At 45.2% G+C, this 15,827-nt stretch overlaps 1 protein-coding gene across 1 annotated transcript in view; it reads right to left on the bottom strand.

Moving 5' to 3' along the window:
• Nucleotides 1-15,827, bottom strand: part of LAMA1 (laminin subunit alpha 1) — a 179,446-nt gene that overhangs the window by 22,650 nt on the left and 140,969 nt on the right. Inside the window, exons 45-51 of the mRNA XM_051851430.2 lie at nt 14,572-14,715; nt 13,458-13,591; nt 12,136-12,286; nt 11,361-11,485; nt 3,434-3,584; nt 2,435-2,579; nt 1,102-1,243 (exon numbers count right to left, since the gene is read on the bottom strand). Of these exons, the coding sequence (XP_051707390.2) occupies nt 1,102-1,243; nt 2,435-2,579; nt 3,434-3,584; nt 11,361-11,485; nt 12,136-12,286; nt 13,458-13,591; nt 14,572-14,715 (992 nt within the window). The remainder of the gene's footprint in view (nt 1-1,101; nt 1,244-2,434; nt 2,580-3,433; nt 3,585-11,360; nt 11,486-12,135; nt 12,287-13,457; nt 13,592-14,571; nt 14,716-15,827) is intronic.

A 15,827-nucleotide genomic window follows, 5' to 3' on the forward strand; every position in this document is an offset into this window, starting at 1 on the left:
GCCACACATTAGGATTCCATAGAAGAACTTGGCTTAAAGATGGGTATGGCTACAGATGTACGCTGGGAAACCCTGGACTGGAAGGCTCAGTTTGGACACTTGGGGATGCCACTCCCTGGAGACAGATAGGCCTTGATTGCTGACCTTTCATATGTGACTTCTGTTTTTTTTAACGATATGGAAAAATGTTAGTGTTTACTTTGCCCAAGCCAAAATCATAAAACAGAGAGCAAAGAAGCCACTAAAAGTTTATGCAAATCATAAAATCAGAAAGCTAAACAGGAATCTCTGTTATAAACGAACCTCATTGTCTCTCTCCCCTGCCATCATTTGTCCAACTTCCTGATGCTGGTCTTTCAGCCTACACATCCACTATTCATCCTAATTACACCAAGAGGAATGCAGATACGTCTTCAGAAAGCACTTTTTTTTTTTTTTTTGGAAGGGGGGCTTTTAAAGAAATTCCATGATTAAAGTGTCAAGGAAGCAGGATGGAGGGTGACAAAGCAGGCTCTTCAAATGTTGCACATTAACATTTTTTGTATCTTCTAAAGGCAACAGATACAAAACCATTCGTTTTTCTGCAGAGGTCTGCGTCACTTCGCAATGAATATGGCAAATGGTACTTGGAATCGAAGTGGATGTCATGAGTTGATCTATGTCCCCTCCTAAAGAGGCCTCAATCCTCGCCCGTGAATGTGGCCTACTATGGAAATAGGATCTCTGTGGAGGTAATCATGCTCAGACAAGATGCTTGGAATAGGCCCTAATCCAGTATGACTGGTGTCCTTACAGAAATGGGACATTCGGACACAGTGACAAAGGTATGCAGGGAAGAGGGTGGATGCAAAGCCACGGGGACAATGCCACCTGCAAGCCAGGGAATGCCTGAAGCTCTCAGAAGCTGGGGACAGATTCTCACAGCACTCACTGGGAGGCAACTCTGCTTACATCTGGATTTCAGACTTGCGGCTTCGAAAATTGGGAGAGAACAAATTTCTGTTGTTTTAAGGCTCCGGCTTGTGGTCCTTGGGAGCAGCAGGGAGGAATCTTCACAGTTGGTAGCTGGAGACAGGAAATCTCTGTAGTTTAAAACCATACCTTACAACTCTTGACCTCGGTACTCCCCCCACATAGATGGGATCCTTGTCTAGACGATTGAGGTCTGAGGATACTCCCGGAGCCTCGCCCTGCTTGGTTTCCTTATCACTGCTGTTATAGGCATCAATGACTGCCAGCAGTCCTAAAAGCAGAGGGAGAGAAAGATGTAAGATAAAGAAAATTACTTTCTACATTTAACTAAAAACACTAATTCCTGCCAACCATATTCATTTACAAAGACATAGGCTCTTGTTTTTGAAAGATTTATTTATTTATTTATTTGAAAGGCAAAGTTAGAGAGAGAGAGAGTGAGAGACACAGAGAGAGAAAGAGAGAGAGAGAGAGAGCTTCCATCTACTGGTTCACTCCCCAAATGAACCTAACAGCTGGGGTTGGGCCAGTCCAAAGCCAGGAGCCAGGAGCTTCATCTGAGTATCCCACATGAGTACGGGACCCCAAGCACTTGTGCCATCTTCCACTGCCTTCCCAGGCACATTAACAAGGAGCTGGACTGGAAGTGGAGTAGCACCCATGTGGGATGCCAGCACCGCAGGCGGTGGCTTAAACTGTTACACCACAAACACAGCGCCAACCCCAAGACAAAGGCTGCAAATCCAATTAGCTAATTTTCTGGACCATCAAAGGACAAATAAAAATCCTGTCCTAACAAGTCAACAAATGCAGAAAACACATTGTTTTACGAAAACAGCGTGTGTATGGAAGAAAACATTGTGGGGGCCAGCGTTGTGGTGCAGCGGGTTAAGTTGTCACCTGCAATGCCAGCATCCCATATAGGCGCAGCTAAGAGTCCTGGCTGCTCCACTTCCAACCCTACTCCCTACTAATGTGCCTGAGGAAGCAGTAGGAGATGGCCTGAATACTTGGGCCCCTACTTCTCTTGTGGGAGACCTGCATGCAGTTCCAGGCTCCTGGTTTCAGCCTGGCCCAGCACCAGCCTCAGCTGTTACGCCCATTTGGGGAGTAACCCAGCATATGGAAAATTCTCTCTCTCTCTCTCTCTCTCTCTCTCCATCTCTATCTCCTTTCTCTCTGTAACTCTGCCTTTCAAATAAATAATAATAAGAGAAAACAGCATGGATTGGATTCTCAATTCCAATTCAGCATTTAATATGAAATAACGCAGTTGCAAACCACAAATAGAATTATAACATTCCTCTAGAAAAATGTGACTGATGTTGCTTAGTATTCCAACGGTAACAAGAGCTTTCAATTAGAATGCCATTCAGAAACCAGAGTAGAACAGTCTGCTGACTTGGAAAGATTTCTGACTCTGAGGGTCACCAACATCAGGTGAGTCCAGCCATGGACCTACCTTGCTTCCGGTTTCGCTGGAAAGCAATTTTGTACCAGGTTCCATTGTTATACCGCCTGTCTGTAGTAAGAGCAAGGGGCCCTGAACCCAGGTCGACTGTGACTTTCACTCTGCCATGCACCAGCTCAATGGATAAAAAGTCTTTCTGTAAAGAAGAGAACATGATTCCCCATGGCGCCATCTTGATCCCAAGATTTCTTTTCCCATCAAGTCAGAGATGATAGGATCCTTCTAAAGTCAAACTGGGAAAACAGAATCTGGCCCCACAGCCAGGGGTCTATGCTGTGAACTTAACAATGGCCATGAAAGTTTTCTAGAACTCTACCCAAATATAACTGGAGCACTACTCAGCGTTAGCAAAAATCTATGATTAGTAAAAGAAGTAGAATTTCTGTATCTTTTTCATTTAGACTGACAAATGGGCCAGTCCAAAAAAAAAAATGAAAGTAGAGGATTAGACAGAAATCACCCACACATGAGATTAAAATGGGAACATGAATTTCTTCTGGATAGAATTCAAATAAAAGACTATTTGTGGTCACCATGAACATAGCACAAGACATAGTATTTGAGCTCAAAATGTAAAAATAAACGTTCAGTTGATTTCCACAGTGACTGGGAGGCTAGTTTCTACTTGGTGCTCTTCTGTATTTTCCAAAGGCTCTTCAATGAATTTGGGTTAATATAATAAATAAATGATTTATGATGGGCAGCTGTACAGCATCCACATGTGTGACATTAGCATGTGCTCAGAAAATAGTACAGAATACATACAAGGAGTCTCCAGAAAGCTCATGGAAAATGCTTATGATTAAAATACTCTACATGGGTTTTAAAAAAATTTTTTGCACCAAAATACACTAATCTTTCCATTCCATTTCTATGAAGTGCCCTCATATGTATATGTCCTGTCAGTAAATCCTCATTCAGTGTTAGTCAACTCACAGCAATCTAAATGTACACACACAGTAGGGCCTAGTGGCCCGGGGAGGCTCTTACGGTGCCGTTGGAAGCCAGGTAGAGGAGCAGCCCGTTAGGCGAGAAGGTGCTGAAGAGCATCACGACCTGTGTCACGGTGGCCCGCAGCGTCTTCTCCACGACGGAATACCCACTCCCCTCGAAATAGAAGGAAGAGTCTTCACTCTGGGGGCTGCAACAGAGGAGAGGATGCACCAGCCACTGTCAGAGGACACAGAGAGCCGGCGAGCCATGTCCTGCACTCTGCCTCAACTAGCCCCTTCATCTGAGCACGAGTGCAACCCACAACACAGGTTGGACTGCTCTAATATGACCACGAGAAACGCTCTGAGTCAGACGTGATGCCAGAGACAAAGATTCCCACACTATGCAGGTTTACTTTATGCACAAAATGACTGAGAACTGTTGGATAAAATTACTTTCAGTGTCTATGTGTAAGGTGTGTATGAGACACAAATAAATTCTGTGTGTCCACTGTGGTCCCACACCTAAGATATCTCATTGTGTATCTACAGGTCAGAAAAATCTGGAATCTAAATCACTTCTGGTCCCATGCAATTCAGATAATGGATACTCATCTATATTTGAACGTACACTTGCCAGGCCGGCTCTGGGACACAGTGAGCTACGCACACTGCTGCCTACATCACTGGCATCCCAAATGGGAGTGATGGTTTGAGTCGAAGCTGCTCTGTTTCCAGCTCCCTGCTAATGTGCCTGGGAAGACAGCAGAAGATGATGGCCCAGAACTTGAGCCCCTGCCACCCATGTGGGAGACCTGGATGGAGCTCCAGGCCCCAAGCTTCAGTGTGGCCCAGCCCTGGCAGTTGTGGCCATTTGGGGAGTGAAACATCGAATGGGAGACCTCTTCTAACTAATCTCATCACTCTGTCTTTCAAATAAATAAATCTTTAAAATACACTTGCCATGAGATTTGGAAGCCAAATGCCCAGCTGCTTCATACAGAGGAGGAAGTGAACACAGGCAGTGGTTGTTGCAGTAAAAGGGAATTTTTTCACAGAAATAGATATTTCTACTTATCAGATAGACTTGCTTGTTAATTTATTCCAATTTCCTTTAATGCAACTGTGTTTCTTAAGGCCAATGCTTTCAGGATGATTTTTATATTAGTATTTATCAGCTTCTGCTACTCACCAATCCACCAGGCATGCTGGAGTTACAATGGAAAGCAAACACATGCTACCAGAAAGATCACTTTTCAAAATAAACAAATGAATGAATGAAAACCTGATGTCCTCAAAAATCTGCAGGTGAGTTTAAAGACCTGCGTCTTATGCTGAGAGAGAGGCCTGGCTGTGACAACACAGCCCGGAGCACCTATCAGGTAAGTGTGTCTGCTGGTATCCTCCACCACAGACGCCAGAAGGCTGACCTCACCCACCGCTCAATTATAAAGAATTCACCTGGAAGATATATAAATATATAATCATGTTTCAGAAAGACTTCTCTGGAATAGCACCAGGCTTGCACGAGGGTGGTTCTGGGCTATGAATTCAGCCTTCTTCCAGAGGAAGATGCAACAACAAACTCAATGACATGTCTCCAAGCAGGACAGCACAGTGGGTTTGGTTTCACTTCCCAGGATTTCAGTAACCCTCACTCCACTGTGTTCTGAACATGTGAAATGGAACATTCTAGAAATAATTCCGTGTGTTTTAGATCGCACACTGTCCCGACCCGTGTGATGAAATCGCAAGCCGTCCGCTTCCATTCTGCCTGGGACTAGGATGGGATCCTCTGCTGTGCAGCATGTCCACGCTGCATGTGCTCCTCACCAACAGTCACGTCAGCATCCATTTCCCTTAGACCAGCTATCATGGGGCCCCAGAGTTTGTGCTCAAATAACCTTTGTTTCCCGTAATAACGGCCCCGAAGTGCGAGAGCAGTGATGATGACAATTCAGGATGCCAAAGAGAAACCACAAAATGTTTTGTTTCAGTGAAAAGATGGAAGTTCTCCACAAGGGAAGAAAAAACACCTAGGCTGATGTCGCTAAGGTCTGGAACACAGGATATTTTCAGAGAGAAGCCACATTCATCTAAGTTTCATTACAGTATATAGCTATAACTTGTATTTATTATAAGTTACTGTTGTTAATTTCTTACTGTATCCAGTTCAGAAATTAGAATCTATCGTAAGTATGTTCGTACAGGAAGTAGCAGTACAGTCAGGTGCTGCATAACATCTCCAACCCTGGGGGAGCACATACAGGATGGTGGCTCCAGAAGATTCTACTGACTAGGGCCACACTGCAGCGTGGCAGGTAAAGCCGCCACCTGTGATGCCAGCATCCCGTATGAGTGCTGGTTCGTGTCTACTTGCCATTCAGCTCCCTGCAAACAGCCTGGGAAAGGCAGCAGAAGATGGCCCAAGTGTTTACATCCCTGCCACCCACGTGGGAGACCTGGATGAAACTCCTGGTTCCTGGCGTTGGCCTGGCCCAGCCCTGGCCATTGAGCCATCCGGGGAGTGGACTCCTGGATGTAAGATCTCTCTCTCTCTCTCCCTCTCTCTTCTCTTTCTATGTAACTCTTTTAAATAAATAAATAAATCTTATTTTTTAAAAAAATCATATCGACTAATAACATCATAGCTCCAGAATATTTGAGCAACAATGAAATCACCTGACGGGGCCAGTGCTGTGGTGTACTGGGTAAAGCCACTGCCCGCAGTGCCAGCATCCCATATGGGCACCAGTTTGAGTCTTGGCTGCTCCAGTTCTGATCCAGCTCTCTGCTATGGCCTGGGAAAGCAGTAAAAGATGGCCCAAGTCCTTGGGCCCCTGCACCTGCATGGTTGACCTGGAAGAAGGTTCTGGCTCCTGGCTTGGGATCGGCACAGTTCCAGCCATTGAGGCCAGTTGGGGAGTAAACCAGTGGATGGAAGACCTCTCTCTCTCTCTCTCTCTCTCTCTGCCTCTCCTTCTCTCTCTATGTAACTATGACTTTCAAATAAACAAAATGAATCTTTAACAAAAAAAAAAAAAGTCACCTGACGAGGCATTTCTCAGCCATGTCCTTGACAGTGATGTGACACTGCACGGTTGGGTTTGGTGTGTCCCAGTTTCAGGCTTCCCTGTGGGTCTGGGAATGCATCCCCCGCAGCTAGGGGTGGGAAGTCCACCATATAAACAAACAGTGAAATTGTTTCCACTAACGAAAAAACCAAAAGTACAGCAGCTTGGGAAACTCAAGGTTTCAAATATTGAGCTGCCCACTGTCCTGCTTTTCCTAAACGTCTCTGTCTTGTGATTCTTCTAGGAAGTAAATGAGCTCTGAATAAGTTTTAGTAAATAATGAACTCGGAATAAATGTTTAAACCATGGTTTACTTTTAAGTCTTTGACTCTGAAACCTGCAGTCTTCCTAGAAGCCCACCCTACTCATCTACCTCCTGGCTGACTGCAATGTCAAGCACACAGACCCTAGAGCCAGACTTCTCAGGTTCAAATCCCAGTTCCCCAACCCACTAGCCGCAGGAACTTGGAGAAGCGACCTATCCCAGTAGGCAACGCTGTCCTCATCAAGATAGAATGACAGATCCACTTTGGGAGGGCCACATGCTCTTAGAACAGTGCCTGGCACACAGGCAGCGGGGAGCTCCATGTTAACTCGCGTTGTTCTGCTGTGTCCACAGATCCTCAGTGGGCTAACATGTTGCTTATCAAAAGCTGAGCCACTGAGATGAGCTACCCCACCAAGAGCACACGCCAAGAAAACGGTGAAGCCAGGTTTCAAAGCAAACTCCAGCAATCTGCCTCATCCAGTGTGCATGCCCCGCCCCCCACCCCCTGAGCTGATGCACCCGCTGCTCATGAGCTGGGGTGGCAGCCAGGAGGAGGGATGGGCTGCAATGAAACTGACGGAAAGCGATTCTCCTGGGAGAGCTCATGCAGAGTGCCAATGGCATACATGGGGGCTTGCCCCTTGTCACTCCCCTGAGCTGTTCTCCCGGAGCCCCCACAGGCTTCCATTCCAGCCCACGGGGCTCGCATGCCTCTCCAATCAGCTCTGGGGCCAGTCCCCAGGCGGCCACAGGAAGATGGCTCTGAGTTGGCCTAGTTGAGGGGCCCAAGACAAACAAGGAGTCGGTTCAGCACGGCACTTCGCTGACAGCTCTAGTCCATCCTTGGAAAGACTGCCCTCACTCCAGGGTACACGCAGGATCCCTCAGCCCTCACAGCTCTCGGCCCTGTAAGCCTGGAAGAACCTGCAGACCTCCGTGAGCCTCCCAGATCTCATGGCTGACACTGCAGGATCCCTATTTACCCGTCCCCACGCCCGCGCAGCAGTTACGCATGCGCCTGAGGTTAAGGCCAGGGTTGCAGGCCTAGGCTGCTGCTCCTATGGTTGCCCTGTGGCCATGGTGCATAGCACTTTTGTTTCTGTCGGAGTACTTCTCCCCAGACCATGAAATATCTGAGGAGATAAACTCCTGTGACTGTAGCCAGCAGAAGGCCTGCAACACCAAACACTGACCCATGCCTATGGCCAGTTGACTCTCTAACATGCGGATTATATCTGTTAATTAAATCCAAAGTTTTTTCCATATTTATCTTGATAAGAACTGTTAGGACCATGGGTTAACTCTGTAATATCCTTTAAGAATGTATAGACATGCTGGTACTATGTAAAAAACGTTTAAGATATTCAAAGAAGAATATAAAATTTCAATTAATTTACTTGGCAAAGTAAGTCAAGTTAAGCACTCCTATAATTTTTTTAAAACACTCTAAAGAACGGGGCCGGCCCTGTGGCATAGTAGGTTAACCCTCCGCCTGCAGCGCTGGCATCCCATTTGGGTGTTGGTTCAAGTCCTGGCTGCTCCACTACCAATCCAGTTCCCTGCTAATGGCCTGAGAAAGCAGTGGAAGATGGCCCAAGCACCTGGGTACTTATCACTGGTGTGGGAAACCCAGATGAAGCTCCTGGCTCCTGGCTTTGAATTGGTCCAGTTCTAGGGCTGTTGTGACCACGTGGGAAGTGAATCAGAGGATGTAAAATCTCTCTGTCCCTCCCTCTCTCTGTCTGTAACCGTGCCTCTCAAATAACTAAATAAATCTTTTTTTTAAAAAATCAACAGATCATACTAATGATCTGATAATGGCAAATGATACCAAGTAGAAGGTATCATGACTTCCCATCTAAATCCACAAAAATGGATTGTTACTAGAATTACCTTATTAACTCTCCAAGTTAAAGTTTTAGCTTTAACTAAAATGAAACAGTTCAAGTTTACAAACGGACACATAGAGCTCCACCTGTGCTTCCATCAGGGCTCTCCAAGTATCTGCTACGCAACATAAGCACCTCTGGGTGTGCTTGTTTATAAGGGGTTTGGGGTCAACTGAGTGGGAAATGCTGCAACCCCAGCCTCTCCCCAGGACGGGGTCACCATGCATACTAGCTATCAATGCTAGTTAAGGGCTTTAGCCTCTCACAATCAATACGTTTAATTTGTTTAACTCAGTGTTTCCCAAACATTTACGATCAGCAACCATTGTCTACTGCTGCATTTCTTTATGAGCATCTTACCAAACTAGTTTTCTTTACCAGCACATTTTTGGAAATATTGTTCAACATAAAACAAGCAAAGCAGCTGATTTGCTCAGTATGTAGAAAAGCACATTAATCAAACCACAGGGTGACTGAACTCATGAGATACTTTGGCCCTACAGCCGAAAACTTGACCTGGAAGTTGTCCTTGAATTAACAGATGCTGCCAACCTCCTCCTCATCTTTCAGTCCGAGGCCAAAGTTAGTGGAAATCTGATGGGAGGGCAGTCCCAAGAACAAAACCCAGTGGCCACATGGACAACCAACTTCCTCATCCAGCTGTAGGCTAAGGTCTTTGGCTTTAAGATGGCGCTGAAAGCATTCAAGGCAATGGATAAGCCAGTTACCCTGCCAATCATTCACTCTGTACACATGCATTAAATGTCACACTGGAGCCCATAGATGTGTATAGTCACTAGGTACCAATTAAAAATAAAAATATATGTATTTTTTTAAAAAAATATGAAAGTGATGGATAAAATACAGAATATTACAATGACTACAGTTCAGGGACATTTTCCATACTGGAAATATTCAATTTCTGTTAACAATTTTCCTTTCTAACATTAAGGCTAAAAATCTGGAGTCATGGAGGGGATGGAGTCCAGGGGTCAGGGAATTTTTCATGTTAGAATTGCTAAATTACTGGAAGAGTTCACAGCATAAGAAAAAGGTGGCAGTAATGCATGTGTTCAATCTCCTCAAGTTCTAGTGTTGAGACCTCACAGGGTCCCAACATTTTTTTTTTTATATTTGCCAGTTACAAAACTTTGCTTTCTCCATGTCTATCATCAGGAAAATAATCCTGAGACTGTTACCTAGAAAGCAATATCACATTACTGCAGAAAGACGAGCAGTGGATATGGGTGTAGTGCTTCACATTTATAAAAAGTATGTTCACAGACTTCATGGTATGTGTTCATCATGATAGTTCAGGGAGGAGGGTAAGACAAACACAATTACTGTTCCCCTTTTCTGGAAGAACTACCCCAAACCTCAAGGAGGAGAGGAGACTCACTACCCAAAGTACTGAAGGACATGTGGTAGAGACCTGGACCAGGAGCCCAAGAAACACACTCGGCACACTGTATTCTTTTTAGTTCTCAGGTTGCAATGCAATACTTGGCATCTAGTTGTAACTTTTACAACAAGCTAAGAAAAGGGAAAGTAGCAACTAAAAGGCTTAACCTACAAAATACTAAGCTTTGAGCCAGGTGGGAAAGCAAATCTGACAATGGCACAATGAGGACCACCCATGAGCTTCTTCTTCTTCTTTATTTATTTATTTTTTTTTTTTTTTGACAGGCAGAGTGGACAGTGAGAGAGAGAGACAGGGAGAAAGGTCTTCCTTTGCCGTTGGTTCACCCTCCAATGGCCGCCGGGGCCGGCGCGCTGCGGCCGGCGCACTGTGCCGATCCGACAGCAGGAGCCAGGTACTTATCTTGGTCTCCCATGGGGTGCAGGACTCAAGCACTTGGGCCATCCTCCACTGCACTCCCTGGCCACAGCAGAGAGCTGGCCTGGAAGAGGGGCAACCGGGACAGAATCCGGCGCCCCGACCGGGACTAGAACCCGGTATACCGGCGCCGCAAGGCGGAGGATTAGCCTAGTGAGCTGCGGCACCAGCCCACCCATGAGCTTCTAACTATAATTAGAGTTGCTTCTAACCGACCTTGCCATGCTCAAAGTTAATTACAGGCATCCATCTGGAAAGAGCAGCCGTTATGTGGGAAAAAATTTATGTCAGATGTTATATTTCTCTAATGGAAAAAACAATTGACTGTTGTAATTACTAAAGTGCTAGAAAACACGCCTTACATTACTGGAGCTGCAGTTATTTTGTCATAACGACGGAGTGTGGAACTTGGTGAGATTAAGTTATTAATAGCCTTCTGTTATATCAATTCATGCAAAAAGAATGTTAGCTTCTCTCCATTTTGAAAAGCCTTTCCTTTCTAGATTTACAGAACTTGGTTAGGATTAGGGAAGTACTTTACCCACAAATACTGGCCTCATACCCAAACACATTCTCATCCTTGGAGATACCTTCAAAACAAAAATAGGCCATAATATACTCAAGACTTAACTATTGCTGTGTGAGACAGAGGTTATTTGAGAAGATTCTGAAGCTTCTAAATTTTATGACCCATGATCAAAGCATACAACGAGAGACACAGTAAAAAGGGCACTTTTTAAAGCATTACAAATGATATCTATAGTCCTATTAGTAAACCAACCCACATCACATCCTTTGTAATAAGATGACCATTATCACAAACACTATGCATACTTGATGCACATGTCAAATCTTTAAGCAGCTCTCAGACATCAAAGGAATAAGGCAGTGCAGGTTAGATTGTGGGGACATCTCACCTTCCGAAGCAGCCTTGGCACTGGCCCTCCCTTTCAATGTAGTTCCAAAGGCCAATGGATTTTCCATTGAAGAAAGCCTCACCCATGCAGCCTTTAAAATGAGTAACCTTCACAGCGGGAGATTTCTAATGCAAACAGACAAACATAACCCACATTCAGTTGGCCAAGAGGAAGGAATTCTCTAAATGCACAAAGCTTTTCCCTGGGAGCTCAAATCTAACAGATCCGAATTTTGAGAGAGCAACATTCAGGAAAATGGCCCAGCTGTCATCACTGGATTCCCTCTAGTTAGGCAGTGGAGTCCCAGAATGAATGACAGCTGGGTGGGATCTTAAGCAATCAGCTCAGTTACCAGGGTCGTTGGATAGAAGTCCCTTTCCCAGGTGAGGAAAAGAGAATAGGGTCAGCAGTGAGGGCCCTGCTGGATGAGTCCCTTATGCTCCTGCAGTCACTGAATCAAGTCCAAGGAACTCAACTGTATGTGGGTAGGCGATCACTGACACAATGAAATAATGGGCTTTGTTAAGCACTAATTACTATCAGTCACCCAGTGGAATTAGAATACTGACAAAGGACATTTACAGAAAACAATATGGAGTCTTCAAATTCTTGGATCGTCTTCAAGAAAACCAAATAACCAATGGAACCACTGGCTCCTTCTTCGTTCATCTACTGACTAAGGCTGAGCCTTTACTCTATAGTATAGTCAATATTTTAAGCATATTAGTTTTCTATGAAGGTAAAAGTCAGCCAATAAGTGCCTTCGCCATGTTACCTTGATTTGTCCTCCAAGCCCTCCGACAAACATCAATGTTGAGTTGTTTATATCTAGAACATTAGCCGTTCCAGGGGATTTACTTGTTTTCACCGGTGGCTTCTGACTTGAGCTCAATTCCTTCACACTCAATAAACCAACGTTTCCAAACCTAGGGATCAGAAGGAATTGCAAGAGGAACTTCCAGAATTCCAAGGCAGTACTCATTTATCCATCCCCATTCCACACACAGCTCTGTTTGCTTTTCCCTATGGACCCAACAGGAGCCCCACACTCTCTTGCCCACCCCCCCCAAATATACATTTCATCATATTATCTCCTGGTAAAAGTTACAGATAATGAGTAAAACTAATAGCCAAACAGTAAAGCCTACCGCTTTCAGTATTACCACATTTTTGTCTATAGCAAAGAGAAAGTATTCCCAGGAGCACAACATCAAGACTACAGAAAAGCAAAAAGAAAGCTATACCACAGCTGTTTCTACAGCTGCTTGAAAGTGGTTAACTCTGGAGAGGGGCTCTGAAAGGAAGAATTGTGCTTTGTGCCTGAATTGTAAGAAAATGCATTTCCCACTTGCATTATTTTCTATTCCATCCTATCTGCACAGACTGCCAGCCACATGGAATTGCTACCAGGATGCCTGCTACTCCTCAATCCTGGGGGGAGGAATAAACATTTTACCAGGTTTTCTATCTCAGACTTGGGACTTTCTAAAGGTCATATTCTGAAGGGAACCTAGTAGGCAGGTGCTTGGGCAGTGGTTAAGACGCCAAACTGAGTCCTGAATTCCATATTGGAGGGCCTGGTGTGAGTCCCAGCTCTACTTCCAAACCAGCTTCCTACTAATGCACACCCTGGGAAGGCAGCAGTGACAGCCAAAGTACTTGCATCTCTTGCCACCCATGAGGGAGACCTGGATTGATTTCCGGGCTCCCGGCTTTGGCCCAGCCTAGCCCTGGCTAATGCAGGCATTTGGTAAGTGAACCAGCAGATGGAAGAACTCTTTCTGTCTCTATCTCACTGCCTTTCAAATAAAATGATAATTAATTAATTAATTAAAGTAAACCAAGCTTTTATGCTTTTTATCTTTTGATTATTGATATAGTGGTCAGTGGTAGTTGGAAGTTTCTTTCTTCTGTAGTGGAGAAAAAAACCCAAACCTCTACTTTTTGAATTAATCTAATCCAAGTATTCATTGATTATACTTTGACTTTCTAGAAGTTTCTACTCCAGAAATTTATACAGTGTTACAAGCATATAATTACTTATCAGACACTGCAGTTTAAAAAGGGGAGATGCTCTGAGCGTGTATTCTTTGCTACCTGGTTGCACGGATGCTGTGCCATTCGTTGTTGTCAATGGGGAAGTCGGGAAATTCCAGGCGTGTGGACCCGGAGCCCATATCCCAGAGGAAGGCCACCTTCCCTCGCCGCATCTCCACCGCAAGGAAGTCAGCCTGGGGCGCAGGGCATAAATGGAGACGAGTACACACTGAGTTGTCTGCACAGCTACCGAAAACACTTTAAAAGTAGCCCTCACAATAGTTTCCTTATGTTAAACAAAAATGCACAGGGTCTGCTGTGGTGGCACAGTGGGTTAAAGTGCCTGCAACGCCAGCGTCCCATTTGAGTGCCAGCTGGGGTGCCAGCTGCTCCACTTCTGATCCAGCTCCCTGCTAATGCACCTGGGAAGGCAACAGAAGATGGCCCAAGTGCTTGGGCCCCTGCTACCCACAGGGGAGACCTGGTAGGGTTCCTGTCTCCTTGGCTTCAGTCTGGCCTAGACTAAAGTGGCCATTTAGAGTGAAGCAACAGATGGAAGCTCTGTTTCCCCACCTCCCTGCTCCCCATAACTCTGCTTTTCATATAAGTAAACAAATCCTAAAAAAGCCAAGAGCAGACACAAAAGGCTATCTTCTTTTGTCTGTAAAGGCCTTCCAGGAGCTGAGCCATAACTCAGAGTCCAGGGGATGGTGGCCAGACTGGGGTGTCCCCCAGTCCTCACCTGGCCTGGCCTTCCATGATGCCCCCCAGTGAGTACTGGGGGACCCCCAATAGTCCACAAGCAGTGTGAGGGAAGGCTCTAGTCTCAGGAGGCAGCAAATGGATGTGAGAAACACAGTAAGACAGACGCCAGGGACCCACACCACGGCCTTGTACAGGTTCTGATTCTTGTCTCTGGCATGCATTTCAGATAACACATGTACTTGCTAGCATCTTCCTTCCTAACAGACTCCAGGACACAGCCAGAGATCGCTGGTCTCCAGAGCTATCAGCACCTGGTAGGCAGGACGAGCCTAGGTGAAGCCTGACAACTCTGCTGCCCTGTCACCTCTGGGGTCACACACCAGTGATGTCCCCATTCATGTCTCATCAAACAAGTGTCCGTTTGGAAAATCTATACGTTTACAAAAGACCCACTGGTGCTTCCACTTACGCTGGTGCTGCTTCCAAGGTAGAAGAGAAGGTTATCGGGCTCGCTTGTCTTCACATTCAGCGTTAAGCTGTTATAGTTCGTGGAAGAGATGGGAGGCTGGTAGGCCCGGATGCAGTCTCTGTCTGCAGATACGGCGACCTTAATCTGCGGAGGGAAAAGCCCCACCCCCCCTCTGAGTGACGCACTGGGCAGCTCCCCAGGAGTGCCCAGTGCTATTCCCTAAGGCATTTCCCCTGAGAGGTAGGTTTCTTCTCTGCATGATACATAGGGAATGTATTCCATAAAGTGAGAAGTCCGATGTGAGAAACGTGATTTTATCTGGTAAAGTGTTTAAACATGGGGAAAATTTGTCTTCCTTTTCAACAGGTTATTGACATTGGAAACTGGCTCACAGGAGGTTTAATTCCTTAAAGACAAAGGACCTCATCACATTGGAATCTTCCAACCTGACTCAGACAGGCTATGTGATGGTCACGTGGCCCATAAATGGAGGGGTAATACACTTGTGTTTACTCAGTAAGTACTTATAGAGCAGTTATTGCATTATCACTCATCTCTTCAATTAGTAATAATTTGCATACGTGTCTTACATTAATATGAAAGATTATATGTTAGTATTAACCGTAGTATTTGAGACCAGCTCTTGGGCTTCCATTTATTTAGTGACTGTACCGAAACCGATGGAGGTCAGAGACCATGTAAAGCCTCATTTCTTTTCCAATGCGAGGATGCATGGTGGTGAATAGATTCCAGAACTTCTTATTTATTTATATGATTACCTAGAAAGCTTCATGCAGATGAAAGAATGAAGCTTTCTTCACCAAAGGCTTTGTTCACCCTCAGTGCCCAGAACCATGACAACTGCATGTGCTCCTGAAAGTCTTCTTATTTCCCTGAAACTCCTCTCCTAACAAGTGCAGCCAGCACCACGTGCCGTGTGCACAGGTGGCCATAAAACATTTTTCTCGATGGAGCTTGTCCAGGTTTCAAGTGACTTATGCATTTTGTGGCATGGATTAGTGCAGCAAGTGAGTGTATACAAACTTTTCTCAGACTCTTTGAGAATGCACAGACATCCTGCAGAGTACTTGGATTAATAAAGGTGAATTGGCAAAAAGGAAGAAATAATCACATGTGTAAACAATGAAACTCAGAGTGAGGTTAACACCTACACTCAACACATTTGATGCCACCTAGACTATTATGGGGGTATTTCCGAAAGGTCAAGGAAAATGGAATTAAAAGGTAAACTTCGT

The sequence above is a fragment of the Oryctolagus cuniculus genome, chromosome 10, assembly GCF_964237555.1.
Source record: "Oryctolagus cuniculus chromosome 10, mOryCun1.1, whole genome shotgun sequence".
NCBI classification, from domain to species: Eukaryota; Metazoa; Chordata; class Mammalia; order Lagomorpha; family Leporidae; genus Oryctolagus; species Oryctolagus cuniculus.